Raw genomic sequence first — 27,072 nt, 5'->3', positions numbered from 1 at the left:
AAATCTGGCCTCAGACACTTCCCAGCTGTGTGACCCTGGGCAAGTCACTTGACCCCCATTACCTACCCTTAACACTCTTCTGCCTTGGAGCCAATACACAGTATTGACTCCAAGATGGAAGGTAAGGGTTTAAAAAAAAAATGCATGGGTAGCCTTTATAAGGGCTCTGTGGAGTCAGCCCTGGACTTTAGGAAACCAGCCCCCCCCACACACACACACCCCAGTTACACTGAGAAGTTGGGTTTCTCAAAGTAAAGCTGCCTATAGCTTTCTCTCAGGGTTCTAGATTTACCTCTGAGGGGATGGTGGCCGGGCTGTCTTCTTCAGAAGACCTTCTCATGGGCCCCCACCGTGTGTGCTTCTCACCTTGAATATTAATTAGTCAGCTGGGTTCAATTCATTTTTAGAAAAAGGTATTTATTAAGATGCTATAATAACATTTGGTACAAATATCCCCTTCTATTTCCGGAGTGCTCTCCCACAAGTACATACTGAGTTTAGAGGAATGTGGAGTTAAGCTTCAAAAGCACATCCAACAAAGGGTGACTCACAGCTCCTTGGACTTCAGTCCTAAAAATAGTTTCTTTAATTTGCATCGGTGTCTGTGAGTGTGTGAAGGAGCACATGTGGTCCCTTTTTGTGCTTTTTAACGAGCACTGAATTTGCGTGATCTTTCCTTGGCTGCCAATGCAGATACTGCCTTCAGCTGTTCCAGGGACCCTCCTAAGATGTTGATGGGAAGATGGAAAGTCTAAAATCTTTGAACTTTAAAGGGTCATCCTGTGACCAAGGAGGGTGATATAGCTAGGTTGAGGCCAAAGGTTTCCCCCAGCTTCCTGTAAGCAATTTGTTCTTAGAATTGCTGCTGTATTCTTTCTGCTGCTGAACATTTTAATCTTTGATTCCAACTAACTTCCTCATTTTAGTCTCAGAGGTCTCAGAGGATGTGATTCAGAAAATGCAATCACCACAAATTCAAACACATTCTGTCATATGGGGAGACAATCTTGGAAGGTATTTAGGCCTTTTACACATCAAAGGGTAATTAAGATACACTCTCATTTTAAAAATACAACAGGTATTAACATCTTCACTTATTTTAAATGAGATGAGGTATTCTGGTTGATTTTCTTTCTTTCTTTCTTTTTTATTTTTTAAAAATATTTTATTTGATCATTTCCAAGCATTATTCATTAAAGACATAGATCATTTTCTTTTCCTCCCCCCCAACCCCAATAGCCGACGCGTAAATCCACTGGGCATTACATGTTTTCTTGATTTGAACCCATTGCTATGTTGATTATATTTGCATTAGAGTGTTCATTTAGAGTCTCTCCTCTGTCATGTACCCTCAACCACTGTATTCAGGCAGTTGCTTTTCCTCGGTGTTTCTACTCCCACAGTTTATCCTTTGCTTATGAATAGTGTTTTTTTCTCCTAGATCCCTGCATATTGTTCAGGGACGTTACACCACCACTAATGGAGAAGTCCATTACGTTCGATTATACCACAGTGTATTAGTCTCTGTGTACAATGTTCTCCTGGTTCTGCTCGTCTCGCACTGCATCACTTCCTGGAGGTTGTTCCAGTCTCCATGGAACTCCTCCACTTTATTATTCCTTTGAGCACAATAGTATTCCATCACCAACATATACCACAATTTGCTCAGCCATTCCCCACTTGATGGGCATCCCCTCGTTTTCCAGTTCTTGGCCACCACAAAGAGCGCAGCTATGAATATTTTTGTACAAGTCTTTTTGTTCATTATCTCTTTGGGGTACAGACCCAGCAGTGCTATGGCTGGATCAAAGGGTAGATATTCTTTTGTAGCCCTTTGGGCATAGTTCCAAATTGCCCTCCAGAATGGTTGGATCAGTTCAGAACTCCACCAGCAATGAATTAATGTCCCTACTTTGCCACATCCCCTCTAGCATTCATTACTTTCCTTTGCTGTTATGTTAGCCAATCTGCTAGGTGTGAGGTGATACCTCAGAGTTGTTTTGATTTGCATCTCTCTGATTATAAGAGATTTAGAACACTTCTTCATGTGCTGTAATGGTGGAAATTTCACCTTTTTAAGATTGATGTAATATTGAACAATGGCCACCAAGGAATTTAGTTATGAAATTCCTAAAATGAAACACTCAAGTCAGAATGGAGTTTATGGAGGTTTAATCACACTGGGAGTAGGGAAAGGAGAGGGAGAGAAGGAGAGAAGAGAAAAGGGAAAGGGGCTACTCAACCTCTGACCAAGGCAGAGGGAGTTTTAGGCCCAAAGGGCCAAGGTGGAAAGAATCAGTCCTTAACTCACGTGAGTGATCTGAAGGAAAGCTGTCTGTGGGCGTCCTCCCTGTCCAAGCTCCTAACACCAACTGGCGTCTAGCTCTCTCCACAGGAAGTGAGCGAATTCCAGAGGCTGTTCCCTACCTCACTTCCTGTGTCTCACAAGTGCCAATGGTTGGCTCTAGCTTGGCTTAGGACAGCCCAGGTGGGCAGTTAGTTATTTCTGATTTGTCATTGACTAGCACATGCCCGTGTAGTGTGGGTGTGCACAATTTTTGGGTGCTAGACCAAGATGGAATGGAGACTTTTAAAATTCACAATCCCCCCTGATGATGATTGGGGGACTAGTCTCCCCAATTGACCACTAAACATAAGCATACTGCACCCCAAAAATTTCTAACTATAAGTGTATACAAAAATTTTTTACCCACTAAGAGGAAAATTATAATAGTTGGAAATATGGGGAAATAGAGGAGAGAGAAAGACAGCAAACCAATGTTTTGCTGGGCGCATTGACAAAAACCAAGTAGGGAGCAGTCCCCTTTGGCATAAGAGTGTACATTCAAAAAATGTTCAATCAACCACACCCCAAGGTTCATTCTGGATCTTCCTGTAGTGAAAAGGTTTAGTTATCCTTCTGCAAACAGTTCATTCTCTGGATTCAGTTAGTTAGCAAGCTTCTTCTCTGAAGATTTATCTCGAAGAAATTTTAAATCTTGGATTTGATGAAATACAATCCCCCCTGAAGAAAGTGTTGAAAAAACACTGAGTCCAGCTGAGGATTCAAGTTTTAGTTGTGGGGGTGTGTGAGTTAATCCAAAAGAAAAACAAAACAAAATGAAAATAAAATAAAAAATCAAAATCAAAAGAAGAAAAAGGGAAAAAATTAAGGGAAAAAATATAAACCCTTTATATATGCACATTTATATTAAAGAAGAATTCAAAATAAGTATCAAAAATTTAAAAAAATCTATGTATACAAATTTTGAGAAAGCAAGAAAAAAATTTTTTTTTTCCACAGGCCCCTGTATTAGGGTCCAGTTAAGTAATTTCTAATCCCACAAGTCTGTAGGACAGAATGCAGCATATTTTACTTCCCCATTTGCAGCCAAGGCTACAGGAAGTTGCCATACTATAGGAGAGAAAAAAGAGGACCAGATTTTTATTTTATATCTAGGGAAGTGTCATTCCCTCGTCTGATTTTACCTTCGTTCTCAGGGATGGATGGAGCCTGGATGGTAGCCAACCTTAGGTACTTGTCTGTAGGTATTTTCACGAAGAGTGTGGATACAGGGAAGGCCTACATCTTAACGTCTGTCAAGTGTCGCAACCCCGAGTCTCACACTAGGTTCAAGTCCTTAGTATTGGCTTAGAAATGCATTAATCCTACCTGGATTGGTCTTTTGATTTTTAGACCTGTGAGCTCTTTTGGCATTATCCAGGTTATCTCTGTGCTCCTTTTTTGATCCCATTCCTAGAATCAGACACAAACATTAATCATAGTCCCACAACAATTATCAATAAATAGCAGGTTCCCATAGTCTAAAGCTGTTTGGGTGCGTATTAATAATAACAGCAAGTATATATATTTAAACTAATATTGTAGAATAAAATTAATATTGATCATATGTACCTTAAGTACATAGAAATGAGAAAAAGGGAAAAAATAAAATAATGTAAAAAAAATAATAAAATAAGGAAAAGAGAAAAAAGGAAAAAAGAAAAAAATTTAAATTTAGGAATTCAATGTGTCAAAAGCAGAATAAACCAGTTCCACTTGTCAATGGGTAGTTATCTCCAATGCATGTATAGGATACAGTCAATCAGTCTCAACAGAAGATGCTCTCTTTACATGAGAGCAGTGAATCCAAGAGTCCTTTTCTCCAACCTTTATAGATGTTGGAGTAGTTAACAATATTTGGAATGGTCCTTCCCATGAAGGTTCAGTTGCTCCAGTACGCTGGAACTTCTTTATATACACGTTGTCTCCTGGGTTCAGGTCATGAAGTGAGAAGTCTAGTGGTCTGGCTTGTACTGCAGCTCCGGATTCATATAGCTCACGCAGTTTGTGCTGTAATTCCTGTATATAGGAAGCAATAGTAGTATCTCCCCCTAATAGCGATGTATAAGCCAGGGAGAAAGGCTTAGCCTGTATAGGCGGATGTCCAAAAAGCATCTCAAATGGTGAAATATGTAAGTCTCCTCTAGGCCTGCTTCTAAGATAAAATAGGGCCAGAGGGAGAATTTCAGGCCATTTTAAATGGGTCTCAGTGCATAATTTTCCAATCATAGTTTTAAGTTCTTTGTTCATCCTCTCAACTTGGCCTGAACTCTGGGGATGATATGGAACATGGAATTTGGGAGTTATCCCCAAGCAAGAATATATCTTGTTTAGAACAGAATCAGTAAAATGACTCCCCCTATCGGAATCAATACATGCTGGTAGGCCAAAGCGAGGAATAAGTTCTTTTAAAAGCACCTTAGCAACAAAAGCTGCTGTGGCTCGGGCTGTAGGAAATGCTTCCGGCCATCTGGTCAGTTGGTCTACTATGACCAGACAAAATTTATATTGTCCAGCCTTTGGCATCGTTATAAAATCTATCTGCAGGTGCTCAAAAGGTGTGTAAGCCAGAGGACGCCCACCAAAGGCTTTGCCACAAAAGGCATGTTGGTTATATGCCTGGCAGGTAGGGCAGGCTGAACACACTTTAGAGGCTATGGTAGTTATACCAGGGGCTATCCATACTCTCTTAACAGAGTCCACGATGCCCTGGGTACCAAAGTGGCCATTATCATGAACAGATTGGCAAATTTGGTGATAGAAACTTCTAGGGAGCAGGGGTTTTCCTTCAGATGACACCCAGACTCCATTGATCTGTTTTGCTTTGAATTTCTGTTTCCATTTTTCCACTTCCTTCTCATCATAGGAAAGTGATAAATTTGAGTCATCAGTAGTTGTTAATGTTAGAAGTAATTCAGGCCCTTCTATGGCTGCTAGCTTTGCAGCAGCATCTGCTCGATCATTTCCCCTAGAGACAAGGTCAGTGCCACCTGTATGGACAGAGCAATAAACTACAGCTAGGGCTTCAGGCAGCTGAAGAGCAGAAAGTACTTCATTAATAATTTCAGCATTAGCTATGGATTTTCCAGCTGAGGTTAAAAATCCTCTCTGGAGCCATAGCATCCCGACTGAGTGACAAATGCCAAAAGCATATCTAGAATCCGTATAAATTGTTGCCTTTTTACCCTTGGCAATTATACAGGCATGTTTCAGAGCTATGAGCTCTGCTCCTTGAGCACTAATGTTAGAGGGCAATGAGGCTGACCACTCAGTGGCAAATTCTGAGACTACGGCAGCTCTACTATAGTGTATTGCCATCCCTCATGAAAGAAGAACCATCAGTAAATAAGATCAGGTCTGAGTTCTTTAAAGGAGTGTCCAAGAGTTCATCTCAAGGTTTTTCTGCCATGGACACTAGTGTTTCACAACTGTGTAATGGTTCTCCTGAAGTTGGTAAGTCTGGAAGCAAGGTGGCAGGATTAAGGGTTGAACAGCATTTCAAAGTAATATTTTCATTATTTAGCAAGGTTATTTCATACCTTGTAATTCGCTGATCAGAAAATGCCTGTGTTCTCTGTCTTAGCAATAATGCTTCTACCTCATGTGGACACATAATTGTCAATGGGCATCCTAATACTAGATCAACGGTTTTTGTCACTAGTAAAGCAGTAGCAGCCACTCCTCTAAGGCATGGTGGTGCTCCTGAAGCTATTGGGTCCAGCTGGGCTGAATAATAAGCAACTGGACGCTGAGAAGGCCCCAGAGTCTGAGTTAAAACTTCTGAGGCTACTCCTCTTCGCTCATGTACTTAGAAAGTAAATGGCTTGTTGTAATCTGGGATGCCTAGAGCAGGGGCAGATAGGATAGCCTTTTTTAGCTCTGATAGAGCTGACATGTGTTCAGGCTCTAATTTGAGTGGTTCAGGGACTGCATCCCTTGTTAGTGCTATAAGAGGTTTAGTAATTTCCCCATAGCAAGGAATCCATTGTCTGCAAAACCCTGTTGCTCCCAGAATTGCTCTTAACTGTTTTTTTAGTATTAGGAGCACTCAATTTTTGAATATTCTCAATTCGCTTGGGAGAAATAGAGCGGGCACCAGCTGTCAGAATGAACCCCAAATATTCTACTTTGGGGAGACACCACTGAACTTTATCCTTAGAGATCTTATGACCTCTTTCGTGCAATTCCAAAAGAAGGTGTTTACTATCTTCCTGACATGCTTCTGCATCCACGGAAGCCAAGAGTAGGTCATCTACATATTTTATTAATTTGCCGTTTTTAAATTTTATATTATCTGTATCTTGTCCCAAAATTTGTGCAAATAAGGTCGGACTTTCTACATAACCCTGGGGCAGACGACTCCAGGAATATTGTATGCCATTCCAGGTGAAAGCAAAAATATGCCTCAAGTTCTCATGTATGGGTATAGAAAAGAAGGCTGAGCACAAGTCTACTACTGTAAAGTATGTAGCTGTGCTAAGAATAGAAGAAATAATAGTATTGATATTGGGAACTATGGAGTGTCTCTTTATAACGTGATTGTTCACAGCCCTCAAATCCTGTACGAATCTATAGAGGTGTTTGCCATCGGGCCCCCTTTTTGGTTTTTTAATGGGGAGGATGGGCGTGATGTATTCAGATTTACAAGGGAAAATTATTCCTTGGTCAATTAAAGAATTTATTATTGAGGTAATGCCCTCCATTGCCTCCTTGGAAAGAGGATACTGAGGAATGCAAGGAGGTGGGCTGGATTTAGTTTTTATTTGCACGGGAGCAGCTGATTTAAGTAAGCCTACATCAGTAGAAGATGTGGCTCAAAGAGACTCTGGTATATCTGTAGGTATTTCAAAGGTGGGAGGCTCCTTTGCCTCCTGGCTCTCTGAGAGAAATACAGGGAGTAAATTTAAGGTTTCCTCGGGCACTTCTAAAGAGAGGGAGCCATCTGGGGCGCACATTATTGTGGCTTGTAATTTGCATAGTAAATCTCTCCCCAGCAAATTTGTGGGGGATCCAGGCATTAAAAGAAAAGAATGTTCAACAGTTAGGGGTCCCACATGTACCATGCGAGGAGAAAGTTTTGGGACCTTTAACGGTTTTCCTGAAACACCTACTACATTTAAGGAGCCAATAGAATCACATTTCTCATCTGGTTTGCTTACTAGAACTGACCTAGATGCTCCAGTGTCTAAAAGACAGTCATAGTATGAATTTCCTACCTTTAAAGTGACATGAGGTTCCTTACTGTTCGGGGGGGAATATATAGGGATTATTGGCATTAAAATATCAGGGTCTGGAAAATCAAAGGTCTCATTATTTGATTCCAAGGCCCTCACCACCCCCCCCTTCACACCTTCATAAAGATGCTTGGGCAGTTTTTTGGGACCCTCCACGCTGTTGGGGGTGTTCACCCTGAGTGTAGCATGGTCGAGCTCCATTTCTTATATATTGTTGTTGGGCATTTTTTGGGGTAGTATCATTTTCTGTATTTTGAGCACTGTCATTTTGATTGGCATTGTGATTCCTATAGTTATTATTCCTAAAGGTGTTATTATTTCTTGTTTCCCATAGCCAGCTCCTACAGACTTTCATTGCATGGCCTCTCTTCCCACAGAAGGGGCATATTAAGGGGTTTGTTAATGATCTATCTGTGGATTCCTGCAAAGGGGCAATGGTCTCTCCCGTACTTTTTAATTGTTCCTTTTAAATTTCAATTTCTTTTTTTAAGTCTGCCACTGATGTATTGTGTGTCTCAGGTTTTTTGTAAGATTCTTGTAGGCATATGTTGCTACTTTCCTCAGTTCGTCGAGGTCCATAGACTCCCAGTTGGGACAGCTGGTTTCAAAGTAGTCTTTTACTGCTGAACAACAATTCCTAACGAATTGTCTGTGTATATGTTTAATGTCTTTTTCTCTGGACAAATCAAGGTCCATATATGTACTTCCTACAACAATAAGTCTGTCCATAAAGTGGGAGGGGGTCTCATCAATTTCCTGTCAGGATTGTTCAAATTTTTCCCATGCATCAGGGCTATCAGAGCAGTCTCTCATGGCTTTTAATAATGCTTCTCTGGTCAGGACTAGTTTGTGTGATCCTGTATAATATTGGGGTTCCAGTGTGGATCTACAGTTGGCCAGTGATGAGCTCCTCTACCACTTTTCTTATTAGCTAGAGAGATGACATTATTTTTCTCTCTCTTTGTCAGAAATGTATCTAACAAATTCTCCACATCCAACCAAGAAGGGTCAAAGTTTCTGAATATATTTTCTAATTTTCTATAACCAACATTGGTTCTGCCTCAAATGATTGAACATTGTGCTTGAATTTTTCTAAATCATCAGGTTTAAAAGGTGTATAGTGTCTTACAGACACCAAGTTCCCTTCTTTATTAAAGGTGGGTACTTCCCTCAATGGAAATAAACTTCTGTCTAAACTATCTGGTGTTACTGTTTCTAGGCTACTTGCTCCATTTTCAATGGGGTAGGTAAGAGAAGGGGAAAGGTTAGGATTATTGGCTGTTGGAGCATGGGGGTTGGAGATTAGAGCATGAGTAGAGGGGAGGGCAGGGGGAAGGGCTGGGAAAGGAACAGGGGGTGGGGCTGGAGCATGAGCATGGGTGGGGGGTAGGGCAGGGGGAGGGGCCATTACAGGAACAGGGTAAGAGGCATGAATAGAAGGAGGAATCAGGGTGGGAGGGGCAAGAATGGCAGGGGGAGGGGCTGGGTGGTCACAATGGGGAGGAGCTGGTTGGTGTGAAGGGGCTGCTATTTGAGCCAAATCGTTTTGGGCAGGGTTGGTCAGGTAATCTGATAATGATGGGGGATGGAGAGTTAAATCACTCCTATTGTAGGATGTTTTTAACTCCCTTTCAATGTTTTGCAGGAAGGTTTTTATCTCTCCCCATTTTTCCTCCCTAATTTCATCCAGGGAAGTTTTTATCTCTCCTCATTTTCCCTCCCTAATTTCATCCAGGGAAGTTTTTATCTCTCCCCATTTTTTCTCCCTAACTTCATCCCGTTCCACCAATTGTTGATAAATAAAAGTATTTTTTTTTGTAATTTGTTCAATAAAAGTATTTTGGTCCCTAATTCTTTGATCAGTAACAGTATTTTGTTCTTTATGTTGCTGATCAATAAAAGTGTGTAGTTCTTTAATTCTCTGATCAGTAATAATATTCTGTTCCCTAATTCTTTGAGTAACAGTATTTTGTTCCCTAATTTGCTGATCAATAAAAGTGTGTAGTTCCCTAATTCGTTGATCAGTGCCAGTATATTGCTCCTTAATTTGCTGATCAATAAAAGTGTGTAGTTCCTTAATTTGTTTAGTAATAGAAGGAACAAGGGAGTGTTCTCTCTTAGAGGTTAGGTATATTATTGTAAGTACAACAATTACAATCCCAAGGAAGATGAATGTAAGGGTCACGAAGAGGTTTATAGTTTCTGAAAAATACCATCCTAGAGGAACACCTAATAAAAATCCAATGTACTTGGTCATTGAACTTATAAGCCAATTTCGAAGCAAAGCAGACATTGGTGGTAGCCACATTTTTCTTATTTGAGTCAATTACTAGGTTGCCTGTAACTGTTTTTTTTTTTTTACAGTAGGTGGCTCCCTAGTCTACAACCCTATACAGGCTAAGGGCGTATTCTGTTGTAAATTCTCCTTATTAGGCTTCTGGGAGGGGTTACAAAAGCCTTATGCAGGAAGGTAGAAACTATGAAAGGGCTGATTAGGAGTGAATAGACCGTAAACAAAAGGTAGAGCTAAACCTCCTTCTTTTACAAAGTGTGTATATGGGAGGGTCCCAGCAATCTTTTTTAGCCCTCAGGCTAAAACTGCTAGGACCATGTGCTATCTTCCTTGAGCAAAGCCCACTTAAATTTTTAAGACTAGAAAGGACAGGAAACTGAAAACATGGGTTTTAAGTTAGCTCCCTAGCTGTATTCAGCTGTTTTTTTGTTTTTTTTTGTTGTTGTTTTTTTTTTTCACGGGCTAGGAGCTCCTAAGAGCTCCTTCTCCTGAGGTTCCTCATTGCTAATCAATTGATTAGGTAAGCCTGGCCTGCCTCTCAATCTACTGAGCCACCTCCTTAAAGTAAAAGGAGAAGGAAATGAGAGACAAAAGGGAGAAGAAAAAAAATTCTGTTGACCCCAATTTAACTTAAGGAGAAAAGGGAAGAGAGAAAGGGTGTTTTATTCTCACCTGTTCTGGCAGCTGTGTCTTTAAGCCAAGGTATTTGGTAAAAGGACTGACGGAGTGAGTAATAAGTGGGGTAAAAGGGCAAGAAAATTCAGGAAATTTATTGAGGTTCTAGAAACCTTTGAAGCACTAAAGCAGGGCCAAGAACCGGAGTGGGTAGCCAGGGTGGGACCTCTCCCAGGTGATTAGTGAGGAGATCAGAAAGGAAGATCAGAAGATAGATATAGTTCTTTTTCCCGAAGTGGTTACGCCAACTGTAATGGGGATAATTACACGTTTTTAAGATTGATGTAATATTGAACAATGGCCGCCAAGGAATTTACTTATGAAATTCCTAAAATGAAACGCTCAAGTCAGAATGGAGTTTATGGAGGTTTAATCACAATGGGAGTAGGGAAAGGAGAGGGAGAGAAGGAGAGAAGAGATAAAGGGAAAGGGGCTACTCAACCTCTGACCAAGGCAGAGGGAGTTTTAGGCTCAAAGGGCCAAGGTGGAAAGAATCAGTCCTTAACTCACTTGAGTGATCTGAAGGAAAGCTGTCTGTGGGCGTCCTCCCTGTCCAAGCTCCTAACACCAACTGGCGTCTAGCTCTCTCCACAGGAAGTGAGCGAATTCCAGAGGCTGTTCCCTACCTCACTTCCTGTGTCTCACAAGTGCCAATGGTTGGCTCTAGCTTGGCTTAGGACAGCCCAGGTGGGCAGTTAGTTATTTCTGATTTGTCATTGACTAGCACATGCCCGTGTAGTGTGGGTGTGCACAATTTTTGGGTGCTAGACCAAGATGGAGATTTTTAAAATTCACAGTGCTTATTAATAGTTTTGATTTCTTTATCTGAGAACTGCCTATCCATGTCCCTTGCCCATTTATCAATTGGAGAATGGCTTGATTTTTTGTACAGTTGATTTAGCTCTTTATAAATTTGAGTAATTAAACCTTTGTCAGAGGTTTCTATGAAGATTTTTTCCCAGTTTGTTGTTTCCCTTCTGATTTTAGTTACATTGGTTTTGTTTGTGAAAAAGCTTTTTAATTTGATGTAGTCAAAATTATTTATTTTACATGTTGTGATTCTTTCTATGTCTTGCTTGGTTTTAAAGTCTTTCCCCTCCCACAGGTCTGACATGTATACTATTCTGTGTTTACCCAATTTACTTATGGTTTCCTTCTTTATGTTTAAGTCACTCACCCATTTTGAATTTATGTTGGTGTAGGGTGTGAGGTATTGATCTATTCCTAGTCTCTCCCACACTGTCTTCCAATTTTGCCAGCAGTTTTTATCGAATAGTGGATTTTTGTCCCAAAAGCTGGGATCTTTGGGTTTATCGTATACTGTCTTGCTGAGGTCTCTTTCCCCCAGTCTATTCCACTGATCTTCCTTTCTGTTTCTTAACCAGTACCAAATTGTTTTGATGACTGCTGCTTTGTAATATAGTTTAAGGTCAGGGACTGCACGGCCCCCATCGTATGTGTTTTTTTTCATTATTTCCCTGGATATCCTTGATCTTTTGTACTTCCAAATGAACTTTGTTATGGTTTTTTCTAAATCAGTTAAGAAGTATTTTGGTAGTTAAATGGGTATGGCACTAAATAGATAAATAAGTTTGGGTAGGATGGTCATTTTTATTATATTGGCTCGTCCTATCCATGAGCAGTTAATGTTTTTCCAATTGCTCAAGTCTAGTTTTAGTTGTGTGGAGAGTGTTTTGTAGTTGTGTTCATATAATTCCTGTGTTTGTCTTGGGAGGTAGATTCCTAGGTATTTTATTTTGTTCAAGGTGATTTTGAATGGGATTTCTCTTTCTAGTTCTTGCTACTGAGCTGTGTTGGAGATATATAGAAAAGCTGATGATTTATGTGGGTTTATTTTGTATCCTGCAACTTTGCTAAAGTTGTTGATTATTTCAATTAGCTTTTTGGTTGAATCTCTAGGATTCTTTAAGTAGACCATCATGTCATCTGCAAAGAGTGATAACTTGGTCTCCTCCTTGCCTATTTTGATGCCTTCAATTTCTTTTTCTTCTCTAATTGCTACTGGTAGTGTTTCTAGTACAATGTCAAATACTAGAGGTGATAATGGGCATCCTTGTTTCACTCCTGATCTTATTGGGAATGTGTCTAGTTTATCCCCATTGCAGATGATATTACCTGATGGTTTTAGATATATACTGTTTATTATTTTTAGGAATGACCCTTCTATTCCTATGCTTTCTAGTGCTTTTAATAGGAATGGGTGTTGTATTTTATCAAATGGTTTTTCTGCATCTATTGAGATAATCATGTGGTTCTTGTTGGTTTGCTTGTTGATGTGTTCAATTATGTGGATGGTTTTCCTAATAATGAACCAGCCCTGCATCCCTGGTATAAATCCTACTTGATCATGGTGGATGATCCTTCTGATCACTTGCTGGAGTCTTTTTGCTAGTATCCTATTTCAGATTTTTGCATCTATATTCATTAGGGAGATTGGTCTATAGTTTTCTTTCTCTGCTTTTCACCTGCCTGGTTTTGGAATCAGTACCATGTTTGTGTCGTAAAAGGCATTTGGTAGAACTCCCTCTTTGCTTATTATGTCAAATAGTTTGTATAGTATTGGGATTAACTGTTCTCTGAATGTTTGATAGAATTCACTGGTGAATCCATCAGGCCCTGGGGATTTTTTCTTAGGAAGTTCTTTGATGGCTTGTTGGATTTCATTTTCTGATATGGGATTATTTAAGAATTCTATTTCCTCTTCTGTTAGTCTAGGCAGTTTGTATTTTTGTATATATTCATCCATATCCCCTAAATTGGTGTATTTATTTATATAATTGGGCAAAGTAACTTCTAATGATTGCCTTAATTTCCTCTTCATCGGAGGTGATGTCCCCCTTTTCATCTTTAATGCTGTTAATTTGCTTTTCTTCCTTCCTTTTTTAAATTAGATTGATCAGTACTTTGTCTATTTTGTTTGTTTTTTTCAAAGTACCAGCTTCTTGTCTTATTTATTAAATCAATAGTTCTATCACTTTCGATTTTATTAATTTCTCCCTTAATTTTTAGGATTTCTAGTTTGGTTTTCTGCTGGGGGGTTTTAATTTGATCACTTTCGAGTTTTTTCATTTGCATTTCCAATTGATTGATCTCTGATCTCCCTAGTTTGTTAATATAAGCATTCAGGGATATGAATTTACCTCTGATTACCGCTTTGGCTGCATCCCAAAAGGTTTGAAAGGATGTCTCGCCATTGTCATTTTCCTCGATGAAATTATTAATTGTTTCTATGATTTCTTCTTTAACTAAATGATTTTGGAGTATCATATTGTTTAATTTCCAATTGGTTTTAGATTTGGTTTTCCATCTACCATTACTAATCATTATTTTTATTGCCTTGTGATCTGAGAAGGCTGCATTCATTATTTCTGCATTTGTGTGCTATGTTTCTGTGACCTAATGTATGGTCAATTTTTGTGAATGTGCCATGTGGTGCTGAGAAGAATGTGTATTCCTTTTTATCCCTATTTATTTTTCTCCATATGTATTAATTCTAATTTTTCTAAAATTTCATTCACTTCTTTTACCTCTTTCTTATTTATTTTTTGATTTGATTTATCTACATTTGATAATGGTTGGTTTAAGTCTCCCATTAATATGGTTTTACTGTCTATTTCTTCCTTCAATTGTCCTAGTTTCTCCATTAGAAATTTGGGTGCTATATTATTTGGTGCATACATGTTGATTAATGATATTTCCTCATTGTCTAAAGTCCCTTTTAACAAAATATAATTACCTTCCCTAGCCCTTTTGATCAAGTCTATTTTTGTTTTGGCTTTATCAGATATCATGATTACCACTCCTGCCTTCTTTCTGTTAGTTGAGGCCCAGAAGGTCTTACTCCATCCATTCTGACCTTGTGGGTGTCAACCCGTCTCATGTGTGCTTCTTGAAGACAACATATGGTAGGGTTTGGGATTCTAATCCATTCTGCTATTCATTTATGTTTTATGGGTGAGTTCATCCCATTCACGTTCAAAGTTATGATTGTCATTTGTGGACTCCCTGGCATTTTGATATCCTTCTCTAATTCTAACCTTTTCTTCTTCGGCTCTACCTTTTAGTCCAGTGATTTACTTTGAATCAGTCCCCCTTGTCCCCTCCCTTGATGTTTCCCTTTTTAGTCCCTCCCTTTTTGTTCCCTCGCCCTCCCCCCTCTCATTCCCTCCCTTTTTGTTTTCCCTCTACCCTGGCCCCCTTGGTTTTCCCTTCTCCCTACCCTTGTTGGGTAAGATAGAATTCAAGACCCCAATGGATCTGGATGTTTTTCCCTCTCAGAGTTGATTTCCCTGAGATTAAGGTTTAAGTAACAAACCCTCTCTTCCTCTCCTTCTTATAGGAGTTTTCTTCCCGTCCCCTTCCCATGTGAATCTTTGTGTGAGAAAGATTATTCTATTTGGTCTTTCTTTACCCCCTATTTATACATTACATTTTCCCCACATGTTAGTATACATAGATTGATATAAATGTAGTCCTTATAGAAGAGAGTTTGAGTAAAAGAAGAAGATAACATTTTTCTCCTTTCCCCTTTCCTTAATATTTACCTTTTCAGGTATTCCTTCCTCTGTGTTTTTCGGTATCAAAGTTTCCACAGAGCTCTGGTCTTTTCTTTGCAAAAAGTTGGAAATCTTCTATTTTGTTGAATGCCCATACTTTCCCTTGGAAGTATATAGTCAGTTTTGCTGGGTAGCTGATTCTTGGTTGAAGACCCAGCTCTCTTGCCTTTCTGAAGATCATGTTCCATGCCTTAGGATCATTCAGAGTAGAACTTGCAAGGTCTTGTGTGACCCTGATTGGCATTCCTTTATATCTAAATTGTCTTTTTCTGGCTTCCTGTAGGATTTTTTCTTTTGTTTGAGAGCTTTGGAATTTGGCAATTACATTCCTGGGAGTTGTCTTTTGGGGGTTTAGTGTAGAAGGTGTTCTGTGAGCTCTGTCGGTGGCTGTATTACCCCCTTGTTCTAGAATCTCTGGGCAATTTTCTTTGATTATATCTTGTATCACCATGTCGAGTTTGGTGTTTATTTCTGGCTTTTTTGGAAGTCCAATTATTCTTAAATTATCTCTTTTCCCTCTATTTTCCAGATCTGTCACCTTGTCGGTGAGATATTTTATGTTCTCTTCTAATTTCTTGGTGTTTTGGCTTTGCTTTATTAATTCTTGCTCTTTTACACGATCGTTGTCCTCCAGTTGCCTGATTCTGGCCTTTAAAGCCTGGTTTTCCTTTTGAGTTTGGTCACACCGGTTTTGTAGATGCGTGAATAATTTATTTTGCATTATTTCCCACTTTTCCTCCCAGAAGGCTTCCATCTTTTTGGTCATTTCTGATTCAAATTCTTCATGGGTTTGTGGAGAGTTTCCATTTCCTTTGGAAGGCTTCGGAGTATTTTCTTGTGTATCATTTTCTATCTCCTCTGTATTTTGTATTTTGGCTCCATAGAATGTGTCCAAAGTCGCCCCTTTCTTCTTATTTTTCTTGGGATTTGGGGGCTGCTGTGCTTCTGTGGAGTTTGCCATCTCTGAATGTGGAGGATTAGCTTTTCTTATCTCTGTCTGGTGTTCAGAGGCTTTAGTCCTGGGCAGATTGTCGGTTCTATGAGCTTTCACTGGATTAAACTGAGTATGCCTTAAGGCAATGACTTTTACTGGAACTGGAATGGAAGGGTTGGACCAGGGGGCCACACTCTCCCCCGGCTCTCTCTGCTTCCCTGCTGCTAAGGTGCCCCCTTGACTGGACTGGGTCGGGTTGCTTTCCAGAAGTTGCCTTCAGAATAGCTGGCCGTGAGGCTGTTTTTTCGGCCCTGAGGGTTGCTGTTGTTTCAGAGGACCCTTCTCTCTGCCGGGGAAGTGGCCCCGCCTTCCCAGAGCTCCAAGGGCAGTGACTTTCACTGAGACTTGGATAGAAGGATCTGGCCCCTGAGGCTGTCTTGCCCACCCTGAAGGTTGTTGTTGTTTCAGAGGACCCTGCTCTCTGAGGGGGGTGGGGCCGAGGCTTCCAGGAGCCTTGGACTCTGAGCTCCTACCCCTTAGGTCCAAGTGATCTCGGGTTCTGGTTTTTGAGGGGGGCGTACCTTTTGATCCAGGTCCAGGTCCAGGAGGAGGATTCCCAGGGTCTATGCTGTTGATCATTTTGAATTTCCGCGCCTTAGGAGCTTATAGTTTGAGATTGGTCGGGAAGGGTTTTCTGGAGATCTGAACTTTAGCTTTCTCTAAGCCGCCATCTTGACTGGCCTGGTTGATTTTCTTTTTACCCTTTATCCTTGCCATAACTGAATAATAAGCCAGTCCGTTTTATAGCTTATGAGAGATTACATCTAGATAGGTTAATCAATCAACTTTTATTAAGTGACTTCTTCATGCAGAGCACAATGGTGAATGCTTGGTAATATACAAAGATCAGATAAAATAGGGTGGCTGCCATCATGGAGTTCATAGCTTAGTAATGGAAGCCTCTTAGGAAGACTTCATGTAATATATCTGTTTTAGAAACATACAGGTATAGTCTGTACTATGAATTTGTCTCCTGCTCAGAGAAAGAGATCTGGAAGGTGACTGCTGGGAAGATGTAGGAAAAGATAACAGGATAGAACTGAGCAATCACTATCTAGACATGAAATGCACATATACAAAAGGCCCTTTGAAAGGCAGAAGGGAATCACATATAAAATAGGAGTTTCATGTCTGTCTAGACTAATGCAGTGTCTCAGGAAAATGTTAGCTCTTCTCACCAGCCTCCTTGGGTATAGGGACACCTCTGTCACTGACTCTGTGGTCTTAGTAGCTGAGGGGATAATTCATCAATTATTCTAACAGCATTAGTCCCCCACATCTAGAGGAGGCCTGTCCTTTGTTCTGTTAGGGGTAGCTTGGTTAGAGGGAGGAGAAAGGGCAGCTCTCTCCAATGAACCATGCAGATTATGGATGGAGGGTTCTGGTTGATTTCAGTGTGTTGACTTGTTTTCCAGCAGAGACTGAGGTGCCCAAGGGATGGGGTGGGTTCAGTGACCAGTCTGGGAGTGCTAACCTTGTGCTTCTCAGCATGGCTCTCTTCAGTTTGCCTCTTGTCCAGGGTGAATCTGATGCCCAGTGTCCACAAGAGGATCCCAAGGAGAAGAAGCCCTTCCCCCAGGCGGATCCACTTCAAGGAGCAGGAGGACATATTCAAAGGCTCTATTAGGTCAGAAACAGAGAAATAGGGAGCATGGAATGTGAGACGGTTCTGACTGTTTGGGATGTTGGGTGGGTATTAATCTGGGCAACCCTCTCCCAATAGGTTGGGCAGAATTCCAGGATACCAGACCACTCCATGGAGCTTTTAGGTATAGATAGGGTATTGATGTCACTTTAGGGGCAGCACTAGGAGTAATTGTAAAATCATCTGGCTTCTCTGAACTACCCTTAATAGTAAAGTGTGAGGTTTGTGGGTAGGCCCTCTCCAGAGGAGGTCAGAAACATTCCCCTGGCACCAAAATATCCCCTGCTTCTCCTCAAAACACATCCCTTTCCCTCCACTCCTAGTGACATGGGCACTGTACCCCAGAAACCCAGGCCAACTATTATCAGGGAAACTCCTTTGCCCTTGCATCTTTGTGACTCTTAAACTAGAAACACTCAATGACCCTACCCAGGGTCCTGAGATGTTTACCCTCTTTTGTCCTCTAGATTTGAGGTGGACAAAGAAATGAATCTTTATGCCTCCAGGCAGACCCCAGTCAGATGACCACCTCACCCCACCAAATGCCTGAGGGACTAACATTCTGGTCATGTCCATACCAGGACATCGCATCTAAAGAGTATATAAACCCCAGAACTGATGTTGTCTGGGGGACAGCCTCTCCATCCATGCTGTCCCCATGGGGGAACAGCCTTTCCTTTCATGCTGTCCTCCCAGGGAACTGCTCCCCATCTTGCTGTTCTACCTTGCTCTCCTCCTGGCCACTTTCAACATTACTTCCTAAATTAATAAATCTCTTTTTGTTTTTAAGCTAAGTTTTGGAGTCATTGCATGCTTGCAAAAGGGATCCTTCCCGAACCCCCAAGGTATCCTTCTTGCCCATAACACTAGGAAAGCATAGAAAGTTCAGCTTGCTCCCATTTCACTGGAGTAGCCTCCAAAAGCCTAGTAAGGGGAGGGAACAGGATATAGGGGAGAGGATTTCTCCTCTGATTCCAGTGAAAGGGAATGACTGGGCAACTGCCATAAATTCTGACCTCTACAATTGTTATGTAGAGTCTATTACCTAGTAGCTCTCTTTCCACTTCACCCTAACACTCACCTTCCCCCACCTCACTCCCACCTCAGAAATCCATCATCACACTTAAGCTTTGGGGTTTTGTCTAAAGCATAGATGCCCCTCAGAGCACAGGTATTCATTCCACAGATCTATGGTGAGATTTCTCTGATTCAAAGGATTGCTGGCCAAGCAGATGAATGAAGAAATAGATTGACCCTTGGGTAAGGACCAAATTGGGAGACACTGCTGACATTTTTGACTGCTCCAGTCCATTTGCAAAGTTCAAATTTCCCCAGGTCCTTTTTATAGCTTTCCTAGGCCCTGAGACCAGGTAATCCAGGGTGATGTTGCACAAGTGAAGTGAGACACTATGACTGAATATGAATCTGGGAAATAGGGATGGGTTATGGGGTCAAAGATAAAGAAGAGAAATTAGGTCAGGAGACATAGAGTCTTAGAAGTCTTCATTCCTCATGTTGCCAGCCATCTTTCACAGGATGCCATCTTTCACAGGAGCAATTCAAAGCCCTTTATAGTACTTACCAATATAGAACAATCACCAGAACCTCTTAGAGAAATGTGATTCCAGGGAACAGGAGCAACAACTGGACCTTCCAATCAAAGTTGAAATTCATGTTGTGAGAAATATTAGTAAGAAAGGAAATTTAGTTGAATATGTAGAAGAATTAGCTGCTTAAATTTTTGTTCCCTCTCAATTTTTGTGCTCTGAAGCAAATTCCTGGGTACTCTATCTTAGTTAGAACTTTATTTTCTAAAGGAGAAGGTGAGGATCATAGAAGAGAAAAAATTTATTCTACTGGCCAGGAAAATCTAAAAGTTCCATCTCTTAGTTCCTACTTTCCCCCTTTTGATACTAAAGACTAGGTTAAGATATGTAGTTAGGGACTGAGTATTCTCTTTTTTTAAAGTAATTGTTTTGGAACTTTAATTGCAGGATATAAGTAGTAGTCTCTCGGTGTCAGAGAATGACTATTGTCTTTGTGTGTTTTCATCTACGGTGTACCCTCATGTGGCTTTGGAGTCCAAAGAAGGAGGCGCAGAGTGTGTGGCACATGGGGCATGGGACGCCAGTTGTTACTTTATCTCCTGACTTGATATTATGTAGTGAGAAGTCAAGTGGTAGTCTTTGGAATAATAATCCTAGCTTTCTTAGTCCTTCCAACCTAGTTTGTATTTCTACTAGATAGGTGTGAAGCTGGCATTCTCCTTTTGACATGGATATGAAAGATGGTTTAGCTGTTTGTCCATGCCACAGTGGTTGTCCATATAGGATTTCGAATGGGGAGATGTGCAAGTCTCTTCTGGGCCTAGTTCTAAGATGGAATAATGCTGAAGGAAGAAAATTTGTCCACTTTAGATGTGTTTGTGCACAGAGTTTTCCTATAGTTGTTTTTAATTCTTTATTCATGCGTCCCACATGTCCTGAACTTTGAGGCCTGTACACAGCACGTAGACTACTTTTGATTCCTAAGTTCTTGTACACTTCTTGCAAAATTTGTGATGTAAAATGCGATCCCCTGGCTGAATCTATAACATCAGGAATGCCATATCTAGGAATTATTTCCCTCACTAGTGTTTTTACTACTGTGGCTGTGTTGTTGTTTTTAGCCAGATACTCCTCTATTGATCTAGTTAAACAATCCACGATCACAAGTGTACATTTGTATCCCTTGTCACTAGGCATGTTAATATATTCGATCTGTAAACATTGGAATGGTGTGTAACTCAAAGGTCTGCCTCCCAGTGCCTTGTTCTTAAAATAACCTTGATTGCATTTCCTACATATAGCATATGCCTGACAAACTCTAATAGCATTTGTAGATATCCCCGTTGCGATCCAAAATCTCCGTATTAAATCTAGCATGGATTGCACTCCGTAATGACCTTCGGAATGAATCACATTACATAGATGCTGATGAAGTTTTCTAGGTAATATGGGCTTCCCTCTTCAGCCAGCCATATGCCTTTCACTAATTTGGCTACTAAATGTTTTTCCCATGACTGAATCTTGTCCCTGTGGTATGCTTTGGTAATATCATGCTGTTCCACCAGAGAAAGATTCAGAACATGGTAAGGACCAAATACTGCTGCGTATATTGCTGTTATATCTGCCCTTTGGTTCCCCAGGGATACATTGTCCTTGCCAGAAGTGTGTGCTTTGCAATGTATGACAGCTACTTCACTTGGCAAGTCTACTGCTCCTATCAGGCAGGATATAAGATCTTTAAATGCAATTTGCTTCCCAGCTGGTGTTATAAAACCTCCGTTCTGCCATGTATATGCATTTGCATGCAGAATTGCAAACGTGTAAGCTGAATCAGTGAACAAGTTTACTCTTTTGCTTTTTTCATACTCTAATGTGTGCAGGAGAGCTTTTAACTCAGCACCCTGGGTGCTGACATTACCAGTTAGTGAAACATGCCATAGTGTCCTATCATTAGTCACTACTGCTGCACCTGTGACCCTTTGTCCTCTAAAGATGTATGAGCATCCATCTGTGTATAACTCCATATCTGGGTCACTAAGATCTTTTAGATCTTCCCTTGGTTTATATACCATTTCTATAACTTGGGTGCAGTCATGTAGTGATTCACCCCCTAAAAGGCAAATCAGGAATCAGAGTTGCTGGGTTTAGAGGTGCACATCTATGAATGGCTAGATTATCATTTTCTAGCAAAATGATCTCATACTGAGATAGCTTAGCAGATGTGAATGCATGTATATTCTGTGACCTTAAAAGAGTTTTTCAATTTTGTGAGCAAAATATATATTAAGCTTACATCCCAGTACAATGTCATTCCCTTATTTCACCATGAGGGTGGCTTCAGAAGAAAAGCATGGGATTGATCATGTAATTTGATAGATATGATTAAATTAAATTAAATGTTAAAAGATCATTCTACTGTAAATATGAATAACAGGGAAATAGGTTTTGAATAATGATACATATATAACCCAGTGGAACTGCTTGTCAGTTCCAGGAGGAGGAAAGAAAGAGTGGGGTGGTGGAGAATCCTGAATCATATAACCATGGAAAAATATTCTAAATAAAAAAGGGGGGAAAAACAGTCACAGAAATAAAAAAAGAAGATGGTTTCTTGAACCAGAGGCCCATCACTTTGAACCAGCATTATCCTTTATACTTGGTTACTTTAGCCTTAATTCTCTTCTCCGACTTCTTTAATTTTGTGGTCACCCTGGGCAAGGTCTTTGTCAGAGGCCTCTCTAATTTAGAATTATAATTTCTTGGGGCTTGCTGCTTAATTTCTTATTGAACAACTACACCTTAGCACAGTCTATTCAGAGGATACTTTTCCAGAAAACTGTCAAAGGCTCTAAGGGTTAGGCACTCTCAGTGTTTCAATCCCCAAATTTATGCAAATGAAAAGGCAAAGAAATAAAACTAAGACCATGAGGCAAAATCATGTTCTTCTCTCTAACTGTCCCTTACTGGTCTCATTCTTACCTTGGAGACATCTTTAGATCTATATGTAGCTAGCAAGGAGCTATCTTTTCTCTCAGCCCATCCTACCACAGAGACAAGCTTGGGGTGTAGCTTTGCCAGAACACTCATTGCAGCCCTCAGTGAACTCACTGAGTGGCATTTCCCAGGCCCATACAAAGCATAGGCAGAAGCTGTCACTGGCTCATGCTATGGGGTACTAGGAGTCTTACTGAAGTCGGGAGGGTCCTATCTCAGCTTCAGACTGATTCAGGTCCTTGAATCAGGGCTCAATCAAAGTGATTTCTATTCCACAAGTCTGTAGGACTAAATGCAGTAATATTTCACTTACCCATTTGCAGCCAAGACTACAAGAAGTTGCCATACTACAAGAGAGAAAAAAGGACTGATGCGGAAGTGTCATTCCCTGGTCTGATTTTACCTTCACTCTCAGGGACAGGGGAGTCAGAAAGCAATTAGGTACTTTCATATTTTTCACAAAGGGGTGTGGTTCAAGGATTCCTGCATCTTAACATATGTCAAGTGCTGAAATCTTGAGTCTCACACTAGGTTCAAGTCCTTGCGCTCTTTGGGCAGAATGCCATCAATTCACATAGGATTGGTTTGGCCTTTTTGACCTTGTGCTCTTTGGCACTATGCAAGTAGCTTTGTGCTTTTTTGGCACTGTTCAATGGCTCTTCCTGTATTCCCTTCTCCTGGAAACAGACAGAATCATTAAACAAAGTACCATAACATTAATCCATAAATGGCAGGTTTCCATAGTCTAAAGCTTTGGAGTATGCATTAATATTATAGCAAGTATATTTTAAACTTGTATTATTGCACATTATAAAAAAAGTTAAAGAAAATCTTCTCAATACTGGGGACATGTGTTTCATATAAAAAAAGGAGAGAAAAAATTGAAAAACCTGAAATAGTGTATTGCACATGCAAGGAAAAACATAGCTTATAATAATTGACAGGCTTTGTCAACTAAGGAAAGGTAGAATACAAAGGTTTCTCACCAAAAATGAGATCCATCTCTTCTTCAAACCTGGCCATGATCCATTGTGAGTGCAAGAAAGTGATTTTCACAAAGTAACAGATTTTATAAAGAACAAAAGTACAGCAAGTAACACACATTCAAAAAGTATCAAGATACCCAAATTATAATAGCCCATTTAATGACAATAGCAAACAAATCCACTATCATATTTTACATGAGTCTGCTGTATGACATTTAAAGAAATGGATACCTGTCACAAGTTTTTCAGGTATAGCAATGTTTCAAGCTTGGCTGAGATAGTTTAAAAAAATCTATTACGGCCATCATTACAAAAATGTGGCAGAGGGGTCTAGAAAAATCAAAGCCTCTATATGTTTATGTTGGGTCTAAGAATGTCACCAAGAATCTAGAGCTCATTCTGGTAAAAGGGTAAAGTGAGCTGAGGAGTTACAAATGAGGGATGCCCCTCTTTTGGGAGCCATCCAGGGGTACCATACCCTGTGATCAACTTTCCAGCTCCTTTGGTATGAGACTGTAATGTCCCATCAGGAGGTGGGGATTATAATTGTACTTCACTTCAGCTACTCAAAATGGACTTTACCTCCTGTTAGAGGCAGGCAAAATGATCAGTTGTTGAAAAAAAAAATCTAAAATTCATGCTTGAAGACCCCTTAAAATCAATTTGAGATATTTAGCTCATTAAATTTACCAAAAGTTGTTATACAATTGTAACCAGTTTTGATGAAGTCCATCCATTCTCTATGTGACAGTTTACAAAGCCAAAATATTAAAAAAACATGTTTTTATATGAGTTATTCAATAATATTTGTTCAGTATAGTTATAGAGGAAAGGTAATAGAATATAACAGTAGTTAAAACCCAGTACATTAAAATGATTCAGTGTAACAGAATAGTATTGAATACATTTATTTATGAACTTAAAACAATAAAATTAAATATTAAAACAATCAGCAAAATACAGTAAACATGTTAATATATATATAATATGTTAATATTATTTGTTATATGTTAATTTGTATATATGTTAATATATATATATATATATATATATATAACATTCAAGTCTGAAAAGTCTTAAAAATATACATTCCAGTCTCTTTAAAGTGCTAAGGTGCCTTCCCTGGGATCTCCCATACTGAGGGAGAATATGGGTTTGAGGAATCTCAAACTGGGCAGGCACAATTGGCAAAGAGTTGCAAAGAAATAAATTTCTCCCCTGAATCTCAGGCAAGATAAGCGAAAGGTTTAGTACACTCATGAAAAAAACATCCTAAAGCTGGAAACTGTTTTTTTTTTTTAGCTTTAGTCCAATGAATTTTATTCAATTTTTAAAAAATTCTAGAATAGATTGTGAAGGATGTAGTTAATGGGCATCTTGAAAAGAAAGCATTGATTACATAGAGCCAGCCTAAGCTTAAGCAAGAATGCCAAGCCATTTTAACTTAATTACATTTTTTGACTGTGTTATTAAACTCTGGAAGAGCAAGGAAATGAAGTAGACATAGTTTTTCCCTCTTCCCCTCTAACCTTATACACACACACACACATATATAAACATATATATAGTCTTAGTTGCCTATTATATTGAGGTTAATTGGTTCATCCCTTTTTAATCTATCTATATACCTACCATATCTGTCTGTATCATGTTTACACAGATTTTATCAGAGCATTTGGTAAAATCTTTTATATTATTTTGTGAAAGATGGAGAAATTCAAGCTAACCAATAATAAAATTAGATGCATTTGGATCTGGTTGAATGGCCACATTCAAAGAATAATTTATTAGCAGCTTTAGCTTGGCAGATGGCCTCTAATGGAGAGCCCCCAGGAATCTGTGCTTGGCTCCATGCTGTTTAACAATTTTATCAGTGACTGGGATAAAAGTATTGGTGGTTGTTCATCAAATTTGAGGATGATCCAAATCTGGGAAGGATAGTTAACATACTCCATGACAGAATCAGGAACCCCCAAAAATCTTGGCAGGCTAAAGCATTGAACTGAGGCTATAGGTTAAAATTCAGTAGCTATAAATGTAAAGTCTTAGATGAGTTAAAAAAACATATAGGCTTGGTCGGACAGCAGTTTGTATGGAAAAGATCTGGTTGCTCAGAATGAATCATTGTGATGTGACAACCAAAAATCTATTGTGATCTTGGGTGCCACTTTATTTTTTATTTGAATTAATTTAGTCAATTTAGATTATTCCTTGATTACAATAATCACATTATTCCCCTCCACCCACTCTTTTTTTTTTTTTAAACCCTTACCTTCCGTCTTGGAGTCAATACTGTGTATTGGCTCCAAGGCAGAAGAGTGGTAAGGGTAGGCAATGGGGGTCAAGTGACTTGCCCAGGGTCACACAACTAGGAAGTAGCTGAGGCCGGATTTGAACCTAGGACCTCCCATCTCTAGGCCTGACCCCTCCACCCACTCTTCCCGAAACCAATGCACAATTTCATTGGGTATTACTTGTGTTCTTGATCAGAACCCATTTCCATGTTGTTGTTTATACTAGGATGTTCATTTAGAGTCTACATCCCCAACCATATCCCTTTGATCCATATATTCAAGCAGTTGTTCTTCTTCAGTGTTTTTACTCCCATTGTGTTTCCTCTGGATGCGGATAGTGGTTTTCCTCAGAAGTTCCTCTAAGTTGATCAGGATCACTGCATTGCCACTAATGGAGAAGTCCATTACGTTCTCTTGTACCACAGTGTGTCAGTCTCTGTGTACAATGTTCTCCTGGTTCTGCTCCTCTCACTCTGCATCACTTCCTGGAGGTTGTTCCAGTCCCCATGGAATTCCTCCTGTTCATTATTTCTTTGAGCACAATAGTATTCCATTGGAAGCTGTTTGAAATAGGCAAGGTCCTGCTCTTTCATAGAATATGCCATTTGGAAGAGTGACTTCCTTCTCCCCTTCTCCCCCTATGGTCCCCTGCCACATGAAGGCTAATTGTTGTCTATGGAAAGAGCACCTCAGTTTTTACCAGTGGGACCAGGGCTGGGGCTGGGGCCGGTGAGCGATCTGGGTCGAGAAGGTCAGGAGTGGATGGCTGGGACAACTCAGAAGGCAGGATCAGACAGTAGTAGCAGGAACAGGAGCAGGAGCAAGAGTAGAAGCAAGCTGATGGAATTCAGCAGCAGGAGCAAGAGGAATCAGGAGAAGTGGCTTTGTGAGGGTGGGTGGGTAGGTGAAAAGCCTTGGCAGGAGAAATGTGGCTTAACCCTAAATACTGTGCATTGGTTCCAAGGCAGAAGAGTGGTAAGGGCTAGGCAATAGGGGTTAAGTGACTTGCCCAGGGTCACACAGCTAGGAAGTGTCTGAGGCCAGATTTTAACCTAGGACCTCCCATCTCTAGGCCTGGCTCTCAATCCACTGAGCTACCCAGCTGCCCCCCTTAATAACTCTTATACAACACAGTAATCCAAAATCATACATCTGCCAGAGCATCACACACTTTGTTTGAAAATACACTGAAATCACAAATACACTGTTTAGGATGACCTTCCATTTCTGCATCTTTGTAAGAAATTGTGCTTTGGGATCTGATGCTTCCATCTTCTTTCAGCTTAAGTCTCTTCCTTTTTCCTAGGAGGAAAGGGTTCTTTCACTATTCTTTTAGCTTCAAATCCATAAACATTTTATACAGTTCTTTTAAAAGGTAAGAGAGCCCTCATGCTTAATCACGATACTGGCATTTTGAATTTATCTTGGTATCAGGTGTGAGATGTTGATCTAACCCTAATTTTCCCCATATTGTTTTCCAATTTTCCCA

The 27,072-nt window shown here is 40.1% G+C and overlaps 1 protein-coding gene across 3 annotated transcripts in view; it reads right to left on the bottom strand.

Moving 5' to 3' along the window:
- Positions 1-27,072, bottom strand: part of LOC103100674 (uncharacterized) — a 62,240-nt gene that overhangs the window by 24,036 nt on the left and 11,132 nt on the right. Inside the window, exon 4 of one of the 3 annotated variants that reach the window (XM_056816201.1) lies at positions 25,409-26,885. The exons of the other annotated variants lie outside the window; for them this stretch is intronic. Within the exon in view, the coding sequence (XP_056672179.1) occupies positions 26,728-26,885 (158 nt within the window). The 3' untranslated portion in view covers positions 25,409-26,727. Of the gene's footprint in view, positions 1-25,408; positions 26,886-27,072 lie in introns of those variants that run through there. 3 annotated transcript variants of the gene reach the window in all.

The sequence above is a fragment of the Monodelphis domestica genome, chromosome 2 (assembly GCF_027887165.1).
Source record: "Monodelphis domestica isolate mMonDom1 chromosome 2, mMonDom1.pri, whole genome shotgun sequence".
Lineage (NCBI taxonomy): Eukaryota > Metazoa > Chordata > Mammalia > Didelphimorphia > Didelphidae > Monodelphis > Monodelphis domestica.
Note: the sequence above shows the minus strand (reverse complement) of the source record. Positions and strands in the feature narration are given on the sequence as shown.